Source organism: Ursus maritimus, unplaced genomic scaffold (genome assembly GCF_017311325.1).
Source record: "Ursus maritimus isolate PB19 unplaced genomic scaffold, ASM1731132v1 scaffold_31, whole genome shotgun sequence".
NCBI lineage: Eukaryota > Metazoa > Chordata > Mammalia > Carnivora > Ursidae > Ursus > Ursus maritimus.
The window spans coordinates 32,395,735-32,417,814 of record NW_024425675.1 but is presented as its reverse complement, the minus strand read 5'-3'; the positions used below and the strand labels follow the sequence as shown (position 1 = coordinate 32,417,814).

The window sequence follows — 22,080 nt, the reverse complement described above, 5'->3', positions numbered from 1 at the left end:
CTGTGGACACTGTCATGTCTGCTCAGATTACGTGGTCCAGGAGCAGCGAAGGTTCCGTGTCTGCCTCCCTGCCTGGTTGACGGGGAACGTCGTCTTAACTGCTCTGGGGTTCAGTGTCTTCCATCCCAGAACAGCTAACTCAGCCCCAGCGAGCTATGGGGAGATCCACCCAGATACTACCTGGAACCACAAGGCCCAATCCTCTCGTCGGAGAATATTTCTATTTTGGGGTGAAAGTCTTTTTTCTGAAGCGCAGACCTGGGACCAGCCACCTGAGCTAACAGTGGGCAGCAAGCCCGTGATTCCCACCGGCCAGGAAGAGCTACCAGTGACTCCACGGCTTTGATTTTGGAGGAAATTCTGCTGCCGTGGACTCACTTCACACGGGAGGCTGGACTCTGAACGAAAAAGTGTGCCTGGTGTCTCCAAAGTGAACTGTACGTGAAGCTAGAGGAGTCGAACTGTGGGACGTCTGTGAGGTTGCCTCAGCCTGTGAGGCGCTGTCCCGGGGCTCAGACAGTCCTTCCCCGAGAGGAAGGTCACGGGTGTCTGCAGAGACAACGGTGAGCCGTGGCACAACGCGTGAAGTGGGGGATGAAGCACCACGGGGATTCAGAGCACGGAAAGCACTTGCAGCGCCAGCACTCAGAGGGACTGGGAAAGAGCAGCAGGATTTTGGCCCGTGAAGGGGGGGCGGGGGGGGGGGCAAGTGCACTTCAGGCTGAGACAGCACGAGTCGCGGCCAGAACGTGAAAACACCCAAGACGCCATAGTGGAGAACGAGCCTTAGTATCAAACTGTACCGAGTCGGGAGGGAGGAGGACACCTTCAGAGTGCCATCGATGGAAACCAACCTCGCCAAGTAAAACCAACCCTAGTTTGTCCCCACGTAACGTTACAATCTCATGTAGCAGATATCTTTTATCCCGGAGTCACAAAAAGCTGCCCACTGTGAACCTCGGCCTTTCCCCAAAGCCCCGGGAACCCTTCTGAAAGTGGCATGTGGGCCCGGCCACCCTGAGCCCAGGAACTTGGTGTGAGCACATGGGCGAGGCTCCGCTCCTTGTCTGGACAGCGCCCCTCCGTTAGGTGACAAGGACGCATCGGGCACACGTGGAGACTCGTCCCTTCTACCAGGGCTGCTCTAGAGAACAGTGGCTCAAACGTCAGGCCCACCGAGTCACCGGGACACACAGTCCTCTTGGGAAAACAGCACATCACCCGAAAACAAGGATGCCTACTTCCCGATTTCACTTATGTTGGTAATTCTGCTAACTCTGCAACAAAGGGAAAACTCCAATTTCCAATGCCTTTAAACATTTCGGTACAGTACTGGGGATTGAGCATTATAGCCTTTTGTGTTTCCGGTGTTTTTACATCCAGGGATTAATGGCGATTATTTCTGGGTGGATGGAATTATGGGTGTAATTCTTTATTTATTGGCTGATCTGTATTTTCTGATTTGTTTTCTAAAATACTCCTTTATAAAAAAAGTTCAATCTGTAAGATTCAGAACCATTCAGGTTATTTCCCTGATTTGTCTACACATTCATAAAAATTCAGTTTTAGTATATTTAACAAATCTTGTTGGGCATTTACTGTGGGTCAGGCCCTCCAGAAACACAACGGGGAGCACGACACGTGGGTTTCTGTGCAGACGGCGGGCTCTGCCTGCTGCTTCACGACCGTCATCTCACACGTTGAAGTTTTTGCAATGGTTAATAGAAAACTCATGTTCCCACTGGCCAGCCCTGCCTCAAGGCCTCTGCACCTGCCCTCTGGCTTCCTGGGGCACCCTGCTGACATGCTGCCCGCTGGGGAGGCCCTCTGTGACCCCCTGTGCGCAAGTCCCACTTCACCCCCCTACTGTATATACATATGAGTATTTCACTCACACTGAAAACTCTGTTCAGTGTCCATCTCATGGACTATAAGAAGTTCAGTGAGAGGAAAATCTGACTCAGGCTGACACAAGGCTACTTGATTCTTGGGGTGTCCCCAGGAGCTGCAGGGACACTGCTGCGAGACCTGGGGTGCCGCATCAAATACAGGATCCAGGCTCTATCGCCTCCCTGAAGCCAGGAAACGCCTCACTCCTGAAGCGCCCCTCCCCCGAGCATCGTAGCCCGCGACACCGAGCCCGCACGGCGGAATCACAGTGCGCTCCACCTCTGCTATCAGACACATCCACACTTCTGGCTAGTTTCCAAAGCTAACCATTCAGGAAAAAGGAAAACTGGCTGGAAATGAGTTGAGAATAAAGCAAACATGTGGGGAAAAAATGTAAAATGTACAAAAATGATTAAAGATGCTGCCAAGATTCCAAAACAGCACCAGGCCCATGACAGCAACGTCATTTTGGATGTAGTAGAAAATAAAAAAAATAAAAATAAAAACCCAACAAGACGCCTTCTGTAGCTAATGTTTCTGGAGCGAACTCATCTGATGGGTCACATGGTCAGTCTGCTCTTGGCCCCTGTCCGTGGTGAAGTCCCAGCGCCTGGAGTGCTGGTGAGGACGTGGCCAGCTGGGAGCTTTCCCAGGTCACCCCCAAGGTAACTGTGAGCAACCAGCTCTGGGGTCAGAAATGGCAGGGACAGCGGGTGGGCAGGACGGGAGGCCGGGGGCGACCTGCTGGGTCGTGCTCCGTTGCAGCACCTGGGTGAGCACCCTGCTTATCCTGCCGATTGGTTTGAGGAACGAGGCCTGCAGCTGTGCCCGGGCTGCTTGCTGCGGGTGAGGCTGTGGGAAGGGCACGTGGGGACGCCTGTCCTTCCTTTTGGGCAGCCCTGCCCTGGCCGGCGATCCCCACGATCAACACACCCGTGTTAAGGGTTTGAAGAACGAAAGGAATAGCGAAGATGGTGGCAAGTGGCTAATGAAGAAACACAAGCAAGCAAGCGTTCTTCCGCCGTGGTTACCACGCGGGTCGTGTCGGGGGCTGCCTCACGCCTGTGCCCTGCACGTGCAGCCAGGAAGTGCCACGTCTACCTCCGGATGCCATCACTGCAGCAAAGCCCCGGACCTGCTAACTGCTCGGCATTCTTCCTGCAGAAGCTCCTGTCTGTCCCGGACACTGAGCACTTCAAGACACAGCGTTTCTTGCCACAGAGAAACACTTGTCTCTGCCATCTTTAAAAAGCCCAACTTGAGGGGTCTGGGCCAACTGCTACTCATGTTACCAAAGTGAGAATGTTTCAGGACACAATGAGTGCTCTGAGCGCTAGCCGTCAATAATGGTTACTCACAAATGCACACTGAAAAAAAAAAAAGAAAGAAAAAGAAAAAAAACCAACGAAACGAGTGTGCACCAACCACGTGCATTTGATTACAAGGTATCTCCTGGACGTAGCTCAGCATCAGCCACGGAAAGGACCCCGTGCTGAGGGCGCACCATTTGAAAGCCACCCTCTGACGGGAGCGCTCACTGACCCCGATGAAACCCACCTGCAAGCAGATCGCCAAGTTCACTCTGCAGCCGAAGGAGGTGCTCACAGCCCGCGGGTGGAGACCCAGGTCTTTAAAGAGCTTGGAGAACGACTGGGTGAGCGCTATCCGAGGCCGCTCTTCTGCCACAACCACACATGTCCGCACGCGGGACAAGTCCAGCCCTCGTGCCTAGAAATAACAGCAGCGGTAAGAGGTCAGCCTTCCAGTGCTCAAGGTGTGAGCTCCTTAACCAGATGGATACAAGCAACACACACTCCACGCAGACAGCGTTCTGTGTCCCCGTCACTCAACGGTCCTGGGACGTCTGTGTGGGGAAAAACCCTACAGGCATCAGAGGACTGAGGGTGCCTTCACAAACCTCTCTTAAATAACGGTGAGATGCAGCAGCGAGGAGCACGAGGAGAAGCAAGGTCCTGGAAAAACAATTACAGGACAGGGTCTGGGGAAGCAAGACACACCCCTGAACACGGATACACAGGACCACACACTGGACAGAAATGAGAAAAACTATTTTTAAATCAGAATGGAGAAGTAAAATATTTAGACAATTTTGTAAAGACAGCACTCCTCCTAAGTCCCATGAGACCGAAAAGATCCTGTTCAGTTCTGAGGACTGTGTGTGACTGAGCGAGCTCGGGTCTGCACCACGTTCAGTCAACTGAGCAAGACAGCAAGATGCAGAGGAGGACCTCAGAGAGCCGAGCACCGGACTGTGCGAAGGGGCGCTTCCCAGCCGGGCCGGGTGCCTGCAGGGGCGGGGGAAGGAGGCGGGTGGCGAGCGATGGTCTCCAGAGGAACAGAGCTGTAGCAGGACGACCGTCTCAGGCTGGGCCACGCAGCCCTTCCGGGCCCTGCACCGCGGCCTGGGCTCAGGGCACAGACACAGGGGGCACGGTGCAGGGGACATGGCTTGGGGGCATGCTGGCCCCAGAGGTTCCTGCACAGATATGATCTCATACACACGAAGCCACACAGAAAACACTCCGAATGCGTGATCCCAATGCTCGATTTGCACGTGTGTGTCTTCGGGGAGGCAGTGCGGCCTGGGTCTCGAGATGGCGCACCTGGAGCTGGAGATTCAAAATTTGGCTCCAAAATTTATTAAATGTAAGGACCTGGAAAGGGTGCTCAATTTCTCTGTAACTTAAGATTTCTCCTCTTTAACAATAGTGCTTTCTATCTCAGATTCCTATTGTAAAGATTAAGTCAATAATCAAGGGCTTAGAAAGCACTCAATTATATTATTATTTGTGAAATGTACTCCATCGTTTTATAAAATAACATAAGTGATATAATAATTACATTTTGTAAATTTCTTTTCCTAGATCTATAATTTCACACAATTATATATTTGTTTATGTAGCTTAATATCAACATTATCTTGCATTTTTTTTCTTGTTCAAGCTTAATGCATTAGGTCTAAACAGGAAAACAAAATTCAGGAGATAAATGTAATGCTTTACTATTCATTTGTGTAGATAACTCATGTGCACATGTCTACACACACACACACAAATATCATCTGTCTATACACAAGACACACATCTGAGCATATAAACCATGGATGGCAGTTGGAATATAAATCGAAAACCAGTCATATGATTGATTATCTCCCCTCCTTACTTGGATCGTGACTACTTCACCATGAAAATATGTCCATCAGAATGTTATTGACTTAAATGGAGGCAAATGCTAACATTCTGGTTAGGATGCAGACCTACACATCAAGGTCTTCAAGGAAAACAAAAATGAGTGGCTAAATTCAAACCTACGGCTTGAATACCAGCATCAGAAAAAAGTTAACTTCACTGCACAAGTGAACTCACCAACGGAGGAAAAGCCCCTGAGGGCCTTTCGGGCAGACCGGACGCACTCGCAGACATCAGAGGGCACACCCTGACCTGTGACTCCCTGGGGCAGTGCAATCATTCACCGTATAAAATCAAGTTTTCACATGAAATCAGTTTTGGGAGGGAGCTTCAGGGGACAGCGGATTACACCTTGGCTTTTGTGAATGATTATTTTAGCTTCAGCAACCCTTGCCACGCCCTGTGACAGGTGCTTCCCTAGGACGCTCGGACGGGCTCCCCAAAGCACCCTGAGGCCTGTGACAGGCTGCTTACCTTGAGGGATTCTGTCTGCGAGCCCAGCCCCTTGGTACAAAGTTCCATCACTGAATAGGAGCAAAACGTATCCCGGACTTTGTACTGACTCACGGCAAGAAGCCACAAGGCAGGGTTGGTTTCCAGCTCAGAAGGCGGGATGAGAATGGACTGGTGCCCGGAGTACACACTGCGGAGAGAGACGGGAAGGGCCGCGTGAGGGTGGGGCCGCAGGACCCCTGTGCCTCAGCAACATCTGCTGCCCACTTCAAGAGGGGGGCAGTCCCGCCACTGCCCCTCCAGGTTGGCCAATACAAAATGCAAGTGTGTTCACAAAAACATTCTGCAAAGCCCAAGAGAACTCCAGGAATCTTGATTCGGTGACCGCCTTTTTGAGCACTCCTCTGAAACCTCTAGACGCTACGAGGCCATCAGGGTTCTCTCAAGGTTGCTACATTCGCAAAATACAGGAAACACAGGGTTGCATCTATAAAAACGCATGTTTTCTTTGGAGGAATCAAGTCCTTTGTCCATTTTTTTGATGTGATCTCTACACCCAACGTGGAGCTCAACCTCATGACCCCGAGATGAAGAGTTGCATGCTTGACAAACTGAGCCAGCCACGCGTCCTGTCCGTTTTTTTTTTTTTTTTAGACAACTGGCTTTTACTGCATTACTGATGGGGGAATCTTAAATCCCTGTATGTTGAAAACTAAAATTCAGAAAGTGTGAAAGTTATCCAGTTGTGAGTAATTTGCACACACACGTTGTGATAGGACATCGTAACGCTGCAGTGCTTTCTTTTGATTAATTAAAGTTAATGCACAAGACAGGAAGGGTAATTAATTTGACTGCCTGTGAAGGAATAGCAGAAGAAGCAGAAGATAAGGTCGTATGCCAGTCACTATTTACACACACGCCGTATTAAACACACTCAAGCATCTCAAAGCACACTCAAATGCCACTGTTATTTTAGTAACAAAAAGTCCCATGTAAGCCAATTTCTCCTTTTAAATGAGAGTACTTCCTGAAGGGAGGAACAGATGCTGAGTTGAGAGTAAGAGTTTAGAGGAAACTCTACACCGTGAGCTGAAAGCTGCCTGTGGTTCCCCCCTTCCTTCCACCACCCCCAGGTGCTGGCTGACCAAGGGAAAATCACAAGCAAGAACTTTAACAAGTAACCAACAGGCTCTTTGTGGACATTACAATAAATACCATTTAAAGACTCCGCTTTTGCTTTAGAAAGTGCCTTAGTCCATTGCTACGTACCTACCCCTCAGATGTCCCTTCTGGAAGGACCTGGCTATGTTGCCATGTGAGGGCTCAGGGGCCACCAGCCAGCTGCCAGTGCCTCGGGCGTGCGGGACCCCCCACCCCGCCTTGACCTGTGACTAGCCTGTCTCCCTTCACAGCTGTGACCCCCTTCGCTGCCCCCCACACCTTTCTGCGGCTTGAGCCAGCTCCTGACAGCTTTCAGAGGCTCCTGTTAAGAACGCCGTGCGCGCACACACACCCCTCACCTGGAGACACCCAATCATACGTTTCTCATCGGGACCACAAACCCTTCAAGCTGGTGGGTACTTCTGGTTCTGCTAACGCAGGCCGCTGAGCACAACCCCAGTCCACAACCAGCGCGTGCGGAGAAAGCCCGACTGTCACTCCAGGATGGAGATCCATCATCATGTGGGAGCTAATTTTTCAGTGGTAGGTGCATCCATGAGAATGTCTGGATTTTACTTAACCCTTCGAGTAAGGGAGTCTGAGAACAAACAGACGCTGTATTTGAAGGGCTACCCAAACCTCAGCATAGTCAGCGCTGGGTCTGGGTCGAGTTTAGAGGAAACCTGCAGAGCTGAGGACGTACTACTGTTCTCAGGGAGCAGGAGAGAGGATTATTACACCCACGCCTTTCACGTTTGCTCCGAAATCCTGCTGCTACGGACGTCCCGCTGGGCATGTGATTGCCCAGAGCGGCACTCCCCGGTGGAGCCCTATGGAAACGTGCGGAAGTTACCTTTAGTGTCAATTTATCAAAATCAGGGAGGAGCCCGTTCCCATGACTGTAGCACTCGAAATTCTGGCAGTGTTTCTGTAAGATTTGTCTTTGAGAAATTAACTCAGGTCATGAAAGATCAGTTTACACTAAGGTTACTCGAGACCAAAACACAGGACAACGAATCTACCTGCATCACCAAGTCCCGCTCCCACTCAAACAGCTGAGCGCAGGCCGTGTGCTGTAACCACTGTGAGTAACACTCCATCAAACAATGTAGCCTGGACTTCGCAGTCTGAGAAAACAAACTTTTACCCAGAAGCTCTTGTACCCAGAGCTGAGGTTCCTGAAAATCAGAGTTTCCATCCGGTGTTGGAAGCTGGCCTGTCTTCCCTGTGTGCTCACTTTTGAGGCATACCATGTTATTTTCAAAGTAACCTTCCAAGAATTATCCACTTGGGGTCGGAAAGAAACCAAACATTTCCCCAGCTGCACCCCTACGTCTAGTGGCCAAGGGATGCCATCACCCCGTATACCCAGAGGTCCTACGGAGCAATTTGGAGATGTTTTCCCCGGGGCTATAAGACAAGACTCTGCTGCCAGGACGCTTTCCCAGAGGTGCGCTGCCCCTGGGGACGTGGACACACACACAGGACATTCCCGCCTGGCCTGAGCTGACAGAAACTGATGTTTCCTTTGCAACCCTGGGTAGAGTCGTGCTGTCTGTCCCTTGCACCATGGCCTCCAAAGACTCGGCACACACACATGCTGTCACTCTGAATTAGAGGCTTTCTTGGTAGCGAATGTGTTCACTCCAACATGGAGGAGGAAGAAACAAACATGACAGGAAATTTTCCTCCGCTACATGGACGTCGAAAGAACAGTCTCAGGGATCAACTATGGGGTTTGAACAACCTAAGATCTAACAAGCCTGCACTTTACGCACCTCAGAAATCCTAACTGTCCGCCAGGAAGCATGCGTCCACTTCTGTTCATGAATCAGGGTTAACAACACAACTGAACTAGGTTTCCCCGCATGCTTTGTACCACAGCTCAGATTTACAGTCGCGGGATCTCACCAAGGATTTTCACATTTTCAATGCTGGGCTCCAAACACGTGCTGTGACATCTGAGCCCCACGGCTTAGGGAATCAAAGTGTGGGCAAAACCTTACGATGATACTCCTCTTAATGATGACAATTCATCACTTCCATGTTGTTCCCAGGGTTTTACTTCATAAGTACTATGCAAGGAGATCCAAACCACAGAAAATGAAATACGGAACACCCACGACCAGCCTAATCAAGAACATACGTCAGGATGAACGACCTGCCTGGTCGGAACCATTCCCACATGAAAGGGCTGGGGTCCCCCGTGTGGAATTCAAGGCTAGAGAGTTGTAGGCACACTCGTGAAAATCAAGTACGGTGCGCCACTCTCCTCGTTACACTAGGATGGACGTCAACATTAAGAAAAAAATTAACAAGTGCTGATAACAGAGGACAGACAGATAACAGGGAACACTCCTCACGGATTTCTTACTAGCCCTTCCTTACTCAGCCCAACCAATGTCGATTCATCGCTTCATTTACTAACCGGAACTGACTTCTTGGCACTCGCCACAAACACCTCCTTGGAGAAAACAACCGAGTAATAGCAGGCTGCTTATACTGAAGACGATGATTTTCTGAGAATTCCTGGAACCTGAACAGAATATTCTAGTCTAGATCTGAACTTCAGACAGAACCAGATGATTAAAGACACGTGGGAGTATTTTCTGCACATCTGTGGCTCGCCTCTTCGTTCTGACGGTGTCTCGTAGAGCGGTAATGATTGATTCATTTCAATGAATTACGTCCTATCGTGGGAGACTTTTGGTGTCATATCTAAGAAGTCACGGCCATGACCCAAGTCATCCAGACTTTTCCCTTCTAGGAGTTTGATAGTTTTATGTTTCACTTTAGGTCTACAATCCATTTTGAGCTAGTTCTTGTGAAGACCGTGAGGTCTGCGCCTAGACCCATTTTTTCGCGCACGTAGAAGCACGGTTGTCCCCACATCACTTGCTGAAGAGACAATCTTGGCTTTGTTGCATGGCCTTTGCTCCTCTGTCAAAGATCAGTCTATCTCTGAGCTTCCTGTACCACCAAGAGTGAACCCTGATGTAAATTATGGACTCTGGTCCATGATGACGATGCATCAACCAGGGTCCTAGATTATTAAAAAAAAAAAAAAAAAAAAAAAAAGAAGACCCACCCTGGAGGGAGATGCTGATGATGGGGGAGATGGTGCGAGTGTGGCCGTAGGAAGTATGTGGGAAATCTCTGTAACTTCCACTCAGTTTTGCTGTGAATCTCAAACTGTTCTGAAAAATAGTCTATTTAAAAAAAGAAAAACATGGCTGACTAGGAGGAAAAATCAGACATTTTGGTAACATACAATTTCACACCTTTAATTCAGTGATTTCAGCTTACTAACCTGAGAAAACACACAAATGATCAGAACTTGGGCACCTGGAGCAGGGCAGGTGCCTGGCTCGCTACAAGACACGTCACCCTGCGGTGGGCAGGTTACCGTCTGCACTGAGCCCCTCAGCTCCCTGATGACAGCCTGTCTTCCTTCTTAAGAGTTTTTTTTAGGTATCATGCGCGTACCATCAAATCCACCCCATATGAAGCACAGAATTGAAAGGATTTTACTAAATTTGCAGAGTTGTTCTGGAACGTTTCCAACCCACCTGTGCTCGTTGTGGCTCGACCCCAGCCCCACTCAACCTCTGCCCTCCTTTCTGGCTCTGTAGAGTTGTCTTTCCCAGACATCGTATACAAATGGCATCATTGGACACAATCACAGAATATGTGATTTTGAGTCTGGCTTTTCTCCTCGTGGGCTGTTTCTGAAGTTTATCCACGCTGCAGCCATACCGCATCGTACGGACACGAACACACACCATCCAGCCTTTCACCAGCTGGTGGACCCGTGGGGTGTGTGTTTTTCTTTCCTCCTTGTTTTTACGAAGGCTGCTAGGGACATTTCACTCACCAGGGCTTTGGGTGTTTTCCCTTTGCTTTGGCAGATGCCTAAGAGTGGAACTGCTGGGTCACACTGTGAATTTATGTTTAATTTTTAAGAACATGCCAGACTGTGGTTTCACCATTTCACATTCCCGTTGACAACAACGTAGGAGAATTCCGGTTTCTGCACACCCTTGGTTACTGTTGTTTTGTGGTATTGTTTTGAAACCAGAAAATACAAGTTCTCCAACCTCGTTACTTTCTGGGGTTTGCGGCTGTATCTGCTCCAGTGGGTACGAAGTGTTATCTCACTAGCTTTAATTTGCATTTCCCTAATAAATGCTAAGCATCTTTTCATTTGCTTATAAGTCATTTCTGTATTTTTGGTGAAATGTCTATTCAAATCTATTGCCTGTTCTTAAATTATGTTGTGGGTCTTCTTCTTGAGTTTTGAGAGTTTGTTTTATATCTGGTTGGAAGGACTCTATCAGTGTATGATTCGCAAAAATTATTCCCCAGTCTGTGGCTTTCCAACTTTTCCAACTTTCTTAATAGTGTCGTTTGATGTGCCCACATTTTTAATTTTATTGAAGTCATATTTTTGGTATTTCTTTTATGTATTGTACCTCTGGTACCATATCTAAGAACTCTGCCTAACTCAAGATTATAAAGACTGACTCCTCTGTCTTCTAAAAGTCTTAGCTCCTACGTCAATGTCTGAACATCCAACGTTGCCGAGCATCATTCACTGGAAATACCACCCTTTCATCATTGAGCTGTTGTGGTACCTTTGTTGAGAAATGAAGTAGCCACACATAAGAGGTCACCACAGTTTCCAGACTCCGAATTCTGTTTCACTGGCTGTTTTTTCTGCACCTACCTTCCTATTACCTTTATGCCAGCACAGCCCTGGTCTGGTTACTGCAGTAAGTGTTGAAATTGGGAAGTCTGAGCTTTCCAACTTTGTTATTCTATTCCAAAATTGTTTTGGATATTGGGCATTCTTTTTTTGTATTTTAGGATAAAATTTTCGATTTCTGCCAAAAAACAAAAACAAAAACAAACCAACCCTGATGAGATTTTGACAGGAATTACTTCGAATCCTAGATCTATTTGCAGAGAATTTCCATTTTAACAATATTGAAACTTCCAACCCATGAATATCAATGATCGGAAATGCTTTTTAAGACATATTTGATCTTAAGAATATTTTGAAACAATTCTGTTATATCATGATTCTCAAAGAAATAATCCTCTATTTTATGACTGAAGGTAACTTTAGGGTGAAAACACAAAAAATTGTATTAAACTTTTTAAAATGCTGAAAGCATTGCAAAGTTACAGAAAAGTTGTAAGTAGAAATAACTTTTTCCTCTCTCGAATCACTTGAGGGTGGGTCACTGACGTCAGCGGGTATCTCCAGTAAACATATTTATTTTTCTCCATACAGCCAATAAGATGTCAAAATCAGGAAACAGATACATTTCTTCCACCGAAGCCTTGGACCCCTTCACGTTTGCTGGTTGTCCTGACGGTGACTTTTACAGAGAAAGGAGACCGTTCAGAGACACACCCGCAGACGCCATCAGCCCACCCGCTGGGGTCCTCAGGGCTTCTGTGACTGTGTGAATCTGGCACTCGTGGTCACAGACAGCAGCTGTGGGCACCCCTCAGTCTGGGTCTGATGCTCCCTGGACTCAGTGCTTCAGTGAAGGGTCTTTGTCAGGACGACCCCGGACATGACGCTGTTTGCCTCGCTGCAACTCTCTGGGTGACACTCATGACCCCGTGTCTCTGCTGTGAAGGTTCTCTCCATCCCTTTATAACTCACAACTGTTTTCTAGATGTCTACTCTATCGATCAAGCTTTCAGTCTGTCTGTTGGAATGGTGAGATAATTTCCTGTTTTATTCAAAGTGTTATCTATCATAATCTTTATTTTGGTGCTGAAATCCCCCAATCCAGCCAGTGGGAGCCCCTCCAAAGGGCACGTCACCCTCATGCCACGAGCGCCTTCTCGCACAAAAAGACATTCAGGCGCATCTTGTGCATTTCCTGGACCAGCCGTGAAGTCGGCCCTTCCCCGAGGGAGCGCTAGCCCGTCGGAGCAGACAGCAGCACCCCCAGTGCCGACAGGTGCTGGGCATTCTCATTCCTCCTGCGGCAGATGCTCCCAGGCCAGTTTCTAAGCAAGTTTGTCCGGATCTGTTTCTGCAGAGACTTCAGAAGGAAGAAGTTCACAGCTCTCCTGTATTTATGTCAGTGTTGCAGAGACAATCAGCAGAACTTGGTAATTTCATGACTTCTGAACGAATTTGCAGGAAAGACGCCATTAGGAAAAGCCACCTTAGGGCCCCTTTCAAGAGCCCCACCGTGACCCGCTGCTACCGGTGTGCGTCAAACCTTCCCACCAACAGGCAGCCTCTCTGGCCGTGTCACGAGGGTCAGGCTCGGTGAGCCCCAGGGGCGGGAAAGCGCTCCATCCACTCGCTTCGGCTTCACGGGCGCCTTTGCCAAGGGACACACAGTCCCCTTTAGGGTTAGTGCCGCAGGACAGGCTTCCTTCGCGGTTGGCTGCGCGTCCCTGGCCCCTCTGCTGCAACGCCATATTCTGAACGACTTCCCAAGAAAAATATTTACGCACGATACTACTGCATTCTATAGTGAGGCAAAAATCACTGAATATTTTAATTGAATTGAATTTGTGCTCTCAAAAACTTTAATTGTTCTAACTAGAATGAATGCCAGCGTTTTTCAAAACTACAGGACTGGATTTTAATCTAACTTAATACTATTAAGTACGATGAATGCATTAGAATAATTGTTTTCCAAAGTGCATTTAAAGACATGAGAGAAGACATTAGCGACTATTAAGAAGAAAGGAAATCATGACCGTTTTCATACGGCAGCATCTCAGTTTTAAATCTATATTAAGGCACAGCCACAAAACTGTACACACACCGAACAGTTTATGGCGAAATCACGTTTGGTGATTGCTTTACAATGCCGCACGGAACACAGGGGCAGAAAAAACTGGAAGGAGAGATGAAGCAAAGCCGTCCGAACGCTGGCCCGTGGGAGCCGGACGGTGGGCACCGGTGTGCACCACGGCCTTGTTCACGTGCTTGCAGACGCTCGAGCGTTGACACTACCAAAACAGTATGCTACCTCCCAACCAACTCTGGAAGACTGCAAAATGCGAACGGTGAGTACTTCCTGGTGTCACGAAGGGGCTCTGGCCCCTGTGGTCTTCGTGTTCTGCAGGCTGTTTGGTCTTCCCCAAAGTTTCTACAGTCTGAAGAAATGCCAACACACCTCACATTCACCCTCTCGAGACACTTGCTGAGCCTGCTATGGCCAGCCCTGGGGCGCTGGAGACGCGGACGTGGTGGGGACTCTGGTGGGCTCTCATGGGGAGCTCCCCGCCTTTCTGCACCTGGTTCCTCCCAGCCACGCCAGCGAGAAGCCCGAAGGAGGAGGGAGCCTGAAGTGTGCATTGACCTAATACACATTCCAGGCCAGGGGTAACTGCTAGGTAAAGGCAAAGCACCAAAGCCTCAGGCTGGCATCCTCGCTAGGAAATAGGGGTCCCCACCAGGCAGCCTCCCAGAAAGAGCCCAGAGTTTGTGGTCTCTGTGGGGCTCAGCAAACGCTGTGGAGTGTGGATACCACCGCAGACACATCTGGTCCTCCCGGAGCGCGGGGCTGAGAAGGGACGGGACAGTGACCCACCTGTGACCCAGCCGCAGCCGGTCGGACATGGCAGCCCCCCCCGACACTAGCATCTGCTCTGCAAATGGTCTAGAAAGGGGGTGCATGACGGATTTAGTCTTCATTGTAAAGATATTCAAGAGGATACTCACCTACAGAGGCACCACAGGACAAACCCAAGTCCACAGTAAGGGTCCAAGCAGATGGCCACTTCTCGAGAGGGGTAGAGTTCACACTGCAGCTTAATGGAACGGCAGAAGGCACTGGTGGCTGCGTGAGACATCTGCAAGACAGCAAGGCCACCTCAGTCCACGCAGCCCGACCTCCAGCACCCCACGGTGACCGCAGCAAGGGCGCCATGGCAGCCACGCTCTGGCTTTGCCAGCACAAGAGGGGGCTGCGATTCCGGTCAGTGCCCCCGTTTTCAAGGGCTAAACCACATGCAACACTTCCTGGGCCCCCAGACCCAGGAATCCTATAGCTGAAGTCACCACGTCCTACAGCCAAAAAGCAGGTTAGCACAGAAAGAATTCTCCAGCAATCCCACTATGCTGTGAAGAAGCTGGGGACACACTGGCTCAGGGCCCCTCTCCGGGTCGGGACCGTATCTGATTTAGACACGTGGGCCATGCAATAGGGCCAGCAGGGCACGGTGGACGAACACCCCATCTCAACGGTCAGGAAACCAGGCTCAGAGAAGACAGTTTGCTGACGGTCACACACACTCGAGCCAGAATCTCAGCCGGGGGTGCGCCAGCAGCCACGCTACCCGTCCCCGCACGACCGAGGTGACAGGAGGGGGGCTCCCACAGCCGGAATATAACATGAGTTACTACAAGATACCGTAAAATGTATCTAATATAGTCAAGTTTCTCACAGAAGCTTTCTAGCCAAGCCAACCCAAGAGGAAAAGGAAAATCTTTCCAAGCTCGTGGTTTTAAACATGTCTTCAGTTCATCGGAAGTGGTGTCCCCTGGAGCTGAACCGAGTGGGGGTGGAACATGCACCCTCACACGCAGGCAGACCCAGACAAATGTCTGGGAAAAGCACCCGTCAGTCACCCCAGCAACGGCGGAGAGAAGCCGGGGGTGGGGCATGCTTCTGCCGTGACCGTGGGAGCGCTGTCAGACGCTCTGGCCAGCAGGGTTCACTGTGGATACTTCACGGAGTTCATAAAAAGTAACAGAGACTTGCTCTAGAATCGGACACACAAGCAGCTCCTTTAGCTTTGCTATTAAAGCCACAATAATTTGCTTAAAGAAGAAACATTTATGAAATATTCCTTCAACCTCCCACCTGCTGGATTGGGAATTAGTAAAATCCTAACTACCAAAATTACCCACATTCTCACTAAAATAAACCTTTACTGAACCCCTGCTCTGTGCAGGCACTGTTTGTAGCAAGAACAGAGTTTTTCAGCTTAGCTCAGCAAATACTAATATAGTAATTGAGGACGTGCTTGTATCAGGCTTTGTATTAGGTGCTCGAACTACAAAAAAGAATAAAACACAGCCTCCAACCCCAGGAGCTCGTGATCCAGCGGGAAATTGAGAGAGAGCTCTGTTAACTGCGGGGCCTGTGAGCACTTTGACAAAGTGGGTGGAGAGCCCAAGGAGAGCAGAGAATGCGTTCTCCCATCGCCCTGGGGCTCACAGAGGGCTGTGGGTCTTGAGGGTGAGTAAGCATGAACAGATCTCTTCATAGTGGCAAGAACGCAGAGAGATTAAGAAAAAAGCAACCAGGAAAGCTGAACATTTCACGTCCAAGCTCATTGCAATCTTGGACCCTGTCAACATCACAGACCCATAGTCCACTTTGGAAGAAGAACGCCCAATTCTTATGAAGACAGATTTGTACCTGGATAAAGAATTAGTTTTCCACAAGCCCCAAACAAGCAGCTCTCGTGCTTGACTCTGAAAGAGACACTGAGAGCAGACATAGTCAGAGCGCTCAGGGATGAGGGCACCTGTGTTTATTTTTAGGATGCATCTTAGGACTTCTCTAGGGAAGGGTTACTTTCTGTGCGGTATGACTTTGGCTGATGATGAAGTAAGTGTCCATGGCCTGGGCAAACATCAGCGGCACACCCCATCCGAGAGTGAGCCCCTCAGTGGAAGGGAGAGCCACCGCAGCTCTACAACAGCTTGTGGGGAAGCCCAGAGGGCGATCGAGCTGAAGGAAACAGCAGGTGCCATATGGGTCCTCCACAAGACGTCCTCGTAGACGTGGAGAATGCCAGAGTTCAAATTACACTTTGGAAGAGTATTACAAAACTTATATTGAACATATAAATACATACTCATGGGTCTTATACTAAATCAGACATTATACAGCACCCATTATGGAGAAAATGGTTTACTGGGTAAACTTCTCTCTCTTACCTTTAGGGATTTAACTGAATACTTAATGACATTTTTGTCCAAAAGCTGAAATTGAATTAACATTTCCAAGAAACATGGTGACAAATGCAATCAAAGAGGTAAAGGGGATTTCCACCAGGACAAGACTATAAACCAGATGATTTCAGCTCTGTTTACGCCTCTTGGTATTTAAGGCATATGGGTTTTCATTAAATGACATCACAGTATGTTTCATCTCAGGTACTCATCAAACAAATTAAATTGCAAAAGTTTAATAAAAACTTCCATAAATTTGAGGAGCACCTGGGTGGCTCAGTCGGTTAACAGCCGACTCTTGGTTTTGGGTCAGGTCGTGATCTCAGGGTCGTGAGATCGAGCCCTGCATAAGGCTCCATGCTCAGCGTGGAGTCTGCTTGAGATTCTCTTTCTCTCCCTCTGCCCCTCCCCACCGCCTTCACCCACTCTCTCGCTCTCTAAAATAAATAAGTAAATCTTTAAAAAAGAAAGCTTTCATAAACTTGAAAGGAAGTCTATTACCCATCTCTCTGGGATTACTAGGGTTTATACTTCTATTAAGTGGAATCCCCATGAAGTAATAGCATAGATCGCTTTATCTCTGCTTCAAGTAGAAGTATCTATCGGATCAAGATGTAACATTATAGCCTCCACTTCTGCAGACCATGAAAACAGTAGGATCCAAGTGTGTGCTTCCCTTCTGCAGTGATCGGAGGCGGCTCAAGGCCACCTTCAGCACCATGGTAAATCACTTATCCTGCTCTGAAAAGAAATCTGTACTCCAAAAGGCTTTTGAAGGGGCACCTGGGTGGTGCAGTTGGTTAAGTGACCGACTCTTGATGTCGGCTCAGGTCATGATCTCAGGGTTGTGAGATCAGGTGCTGGGGTTGAGCTCAGCTCAGTGTGGAGTCTCCTTGAGATTGTCTCTCCCCCCGCCCCCCCCCGCCCACGCATGCTCGCTCTCTCTCTCTCTCTCAAAAAAGGCTTTTGAAGAATTATTTTATTTTATATTCCACTTTATTTGGTGTGGTCCCTCAGATTCTATTGAAAAGCAGAGGAGAGGACTCTGGGAAGACGGTCTCCACAGCAACCAGACGACAATTGTGTGGGCAGAAAATGAAACTATTTGGGGCTCTGGAGTCTGTTAAGGCTTGTAACTTCCAGAGGAAGGTTTGGGCAATGGCAGTTAATTTTGGAAAAATTAAGACATTCCCATCAAAGAAAAAGTTGTGGGCACTCATGAAATTTAGACCTGCCATGAAAGGCTCAAGAAAGCCCTGTAGGTAGAAACAGAAAGACACTAGATGTAACTCGAAGTCATCTGAATAAGTTAAGATCTCAGTAAAGTAAATACAAGGCAATTATAAAAGCTACTGTAATCCTGGGGCACCTGGGTGGCTCAGTTGGGTAAGCGTCTGACTCATGATTTCAGCTCAGGTCATGATCTCTGTGTGGGGCGAGACTGAGCCCTGTGCCGGGCTCCACGCTCAGTGGGGAGTCAGCTGAAGATCCTCTCCCTCTGCCCCTTCCCCACTTGCTCTCTCTCCCCCCACCTCTAAAATAAATAGTCTTAAAAAAAAGCTAGTATAATCATAGCAATACTTTATAACTCTATAACTCCTTCATTTTCTACATGATTTAAGAGATTAATAAGGTAAAACAAAACAATTATTAGTCGAAAAACTGTTACTGTAACTTTGGGTTTAAATTCCACTTTTTCCCCCCTACATAACAAGAGACCAATGTATTTAAAAGAATTATTACTAGATATTTTAGGCCATACAGTGTATAAAGATATAACTTTGTGACACCAGCAACTGAGAGAGGTAGAGATGGAACAGTTTTTTATGTCCCTGAAATTAAGCAGAGATAACCCAAACTGGAGAATTACAACTGTAGGCTGCCCAACCCAATCCCCATGGTCACCTCAAAGACGAAACCTGTAGAATATATATGAAAAGAAATGAGAAAGGAATTTGAATGTTTCACTACAAAAAATCAACTAAGCACAAAATAAGACAGTAATGCAGGAAATGAGTAACAGGAAAGTTATAAGATGTATGGAAAAAAATGAGCAAGATGACAGAAGTCCCTTCATTTTTTTAAAAAAAATTATTTTAGAGAGAGAGTGCGAGTAAGGGGAGGGGGCAGAGGGAGAGAGAATCTCCAGCAGACTCTCCACTGAGTAGGGAGCTCAACACGGGGCTAGATTTCACGACCCTGAAATAATGACCTGAGCTAAAATAAAGAGTCGGTCACTTAATCGACTGCACCCCCCCGGCGCCCCACAGAAGTCCCTTCTTACCAGTAATTAGTTTAAACATAAACAGATTAACTCTCCAAAGACAGAAATTGGCAGAGTGAATAAAATACATGATCCAAACATATGCTGCCTACAAGAGACTCATTTTATTTATTTTTAAAAAAGATTTTTTTATTTGTGAGAGTGAGAGAGCAAGACAGAGAGAGAGAGCAAGCATACAGGGGTTGGGGGGCAGGGGAGAGGGAGAGAGATACTCCAAGTAGACTCTGTGTTGCGTGTGGGCCCGACGCGGGGCTTGATCTCATGACCCTGAGGCCATAACCCCAGCCAAAACCAAGAGTTGGACCCCCAACCAACTGCACCATCCAGGAGCCCCCAAGAGATTCATTTTAGATCAAAAGACACAAATAGTTTGAAAGTGAAAGAATGGATAAAGACATTCCATGCAGAGAGTAACCAAAAGAGAGCAGAGGTAAACTAGTATCAGACATTTAGACTTTCAAAAAGGCTGCAAAAGATAGAGAGGGGCATTACATATTAATAAAGGGTTCAGTACAGCAAGAAGATTTAACAATTATAAACATCTACACACCAGACAATAGACCGCCAAAGAAGATGAAGCAAAAATGGACAAAACTAAAGGGAGAAACCAATGTTTCTTCAGTGACAGAGACTTCAATACCCTATTCTCGAAAACAGAACAAGCAGAAAGAAGACATGTAAAAAAAAGAAAATAGGGGACTTAACACAATAAACCAAAGAGATCTGAGGGACACAGAGAACAGTCAACCACAATGGAATACACACTCTTCTCAAGAACACTTGGGTCATTTTCCAGGATAGGCCATATTTTAGGCCACATATTAAGTCTCAGTAGATTTAAAAAGATAGATACCATATGAAGTATCTTCTCCAACCACAACAGGATGAAGTTAGGAATCGGTAACAGAAGGAAAACTGAAAAACCCACAACTTGCAAAATTAAAAAAACGCACTCTTAAATAACCACAAGGAAATCACAAGGAAAATCAGAAAATACTTAGACATGAATGCAAATGAAAATACAACATACCAAAACTTACAGGACACAGCAAAAGCAATGTTAATGCAGAAATTTATATAAACAGTTACCTTAAGAAACAAGACAGATCTCACACCTGTCTAACTTTACAACTTAAGGAATGAGAGAAAGAAGAACAGATGAAACCCAAAGCTAGCAAAAGGAAGGAAATAATAAAGACTAGAACAGAGGTAAGCAAAGCGAGAGTGGAGAAATAGTAGAGATAATCTATGAAAATAATAGTTGGTTCTTTGAAATAATCAACAAAGCAAACCTTTAGCTAAATGGACTAAGAAAAAAGGAGGGAACACTCAAATTACTAAAATCAGAAATGAAAGCAGGGACATTTACTATGGATTCTACGGAAATGAAATTAATGATCGGAGAGTACTATGAACAAATGCACAACCTACACAAGATGGAGAAACTGCACTTCATGGAAACTGAAACACAAATTATGTGTTTGGGAACACAAATTATGTGTTTGGGAACACAAAACCTGCCAAGACTAAATCACGAAGAATAAAAAATCTGAATAAACTTACAAGCAGTAAGAAAATCAAATCAGTAAAGAAGATTTCCCAACAAAGAAAAGCCCTGCACCCAATGACTTCACTGCTAAAATGAACCAAATGTTTAAAGATGAACCAATACTAGGGCACCTGGGTGACTCAGTTGGAGAAGCATGTGACTCTCAATCTCAGGGTTGTGAGTCTGAGCCCCACATTGGGTGTGAAGATTACTTAAACATAAAATCTTTAAAAAAAAAATCAATCAATAGGTCACACTAAAAGAATGAGGGGGAAAAAAAACCCCTATGATCATCTCTGACAAAACTCAACAACCTTTTACAATAAAAACACTCAATAGACTAGGAATAGAAAAAAGGGCCTCAACATAATAAAAGCCATATGGAGAACACAGAGAACATCATACTCAGCCATAAAAGTTTCAAAGCTTTACCTCTACAATCAGGAACAAGGCAAGGATACCTGCTTTCACCCCTTCTATTCCATATGGTACTAGAAGTTCTAGCCCAAGCAATTAGGTAAGAAAAATGAATGCAAGGCATTCAAATTGGAAAAGTAGAAGTAAAATGATCTCTATTCACAGATAAGGTGAACTTATTATATATAGAAAACACTAAATATTTTACAAAAAAATTATTAAAAATCAAATTCACCAAAGTAGCAAGATAAGAAGCAAAAATCACTTGCATTTCTATACATTAAATGAAAAATCTGAAGAGGAAATTAAAACAAGTCTATTTACAATAGCATCAAAGAATAAAATGCTTAGGAATTAACTCAACCAAGGAGGTGAAAGACTTGTACAATGAAAATTATAAAATATTGCCAAAAAAATTAAAGACATAAATAAATGGAAACACATACCATATTCATAGATGTCAATATTACCCTAAACTATACAGACTCAATGCAGTCTCTGAATGTTATCTGCAACTAATGAATCATTGAACATTACACCAAAAACTAACAATGTACTGTACATTGGCTAATTGAATTTAAATTTAAAAAAATTTTCAATGATATTTTTTATAGAAGTAGAAAATGCATCATAAACTTCAAAGAGAATCTCAAGGAAATCTGAATAGCCAAAACAATCTTGAAAATAAACAGAGGACTCACATTTCCTGATTTAAAAGCTTACTACAAATTTACAGTAGTCAAAACAGTGCAGTACTGGCCCAAAAACAGACACGTAGATCAATAGAAGAGAATACAGAGCCCAGAAAAAAAAAACAACCCTGCATTTATGGCCAATTGATTTTTGACAAGGGTGCCAAGAACATTCAATGAGGGGAAAGACAGTCTTCTCAACAAATGGCGCTGAGAAAATTGGATCTCCAGGTGCAAAAGAATGAGGTTGGACCTTTATCTAAAACCACACAGAAAAATTAGCTCAAATTGGATCAAAGACAGAAATGTAAGACCTAAGACAATAAAATTCTTGGAAGAAAACCCAAGACAAACGTTTATGACACTGGATTTAGCAATGATTTCTTAGGTGTGACCGAAGGCAAAGGACAAAAAAAAAGACAACATTGGACTTTATGAAAATTTAAAAATTTTGTGCATCAAAAGACACTATC

The 22,080-nt window shown here is 46.4% G+C and overlaps 1 protein-coding gene across 4 annotated transcripts in view; it reads right to left on the bottom strand.

Moving 5' to 3' along the window:
* Positions 1-22,080, bottom strand: part of DIP2C (disco interacting protein 2 homolog C) — a 387,541-nt gene that overhangs the window by 39,872 nt on the left and 325,589 nt on the right. For all 4 annotated transcript variants that reach the window (XM_040645478.1, XM_040645479.1, XM_040645480.1 and 1 more), the window contains 3 exons: positions 14,422-14,552; positions 5,574-5,742; positions 3,448-3,618 (listed from right to left, as the gene is read on the bottom strand). In XM_040645478.1, the coding sequence (XP_040501412.1) occupies positions 3,448-3,618; positions 5,574-5,742; positions 14,422-14,552 (471 nt within the window). The remainder of the gene's footprint in view (positions 1-3,447; positions 3,619-5,573; positions 5,743-14,421; positions 14,553-22,080) is intronic.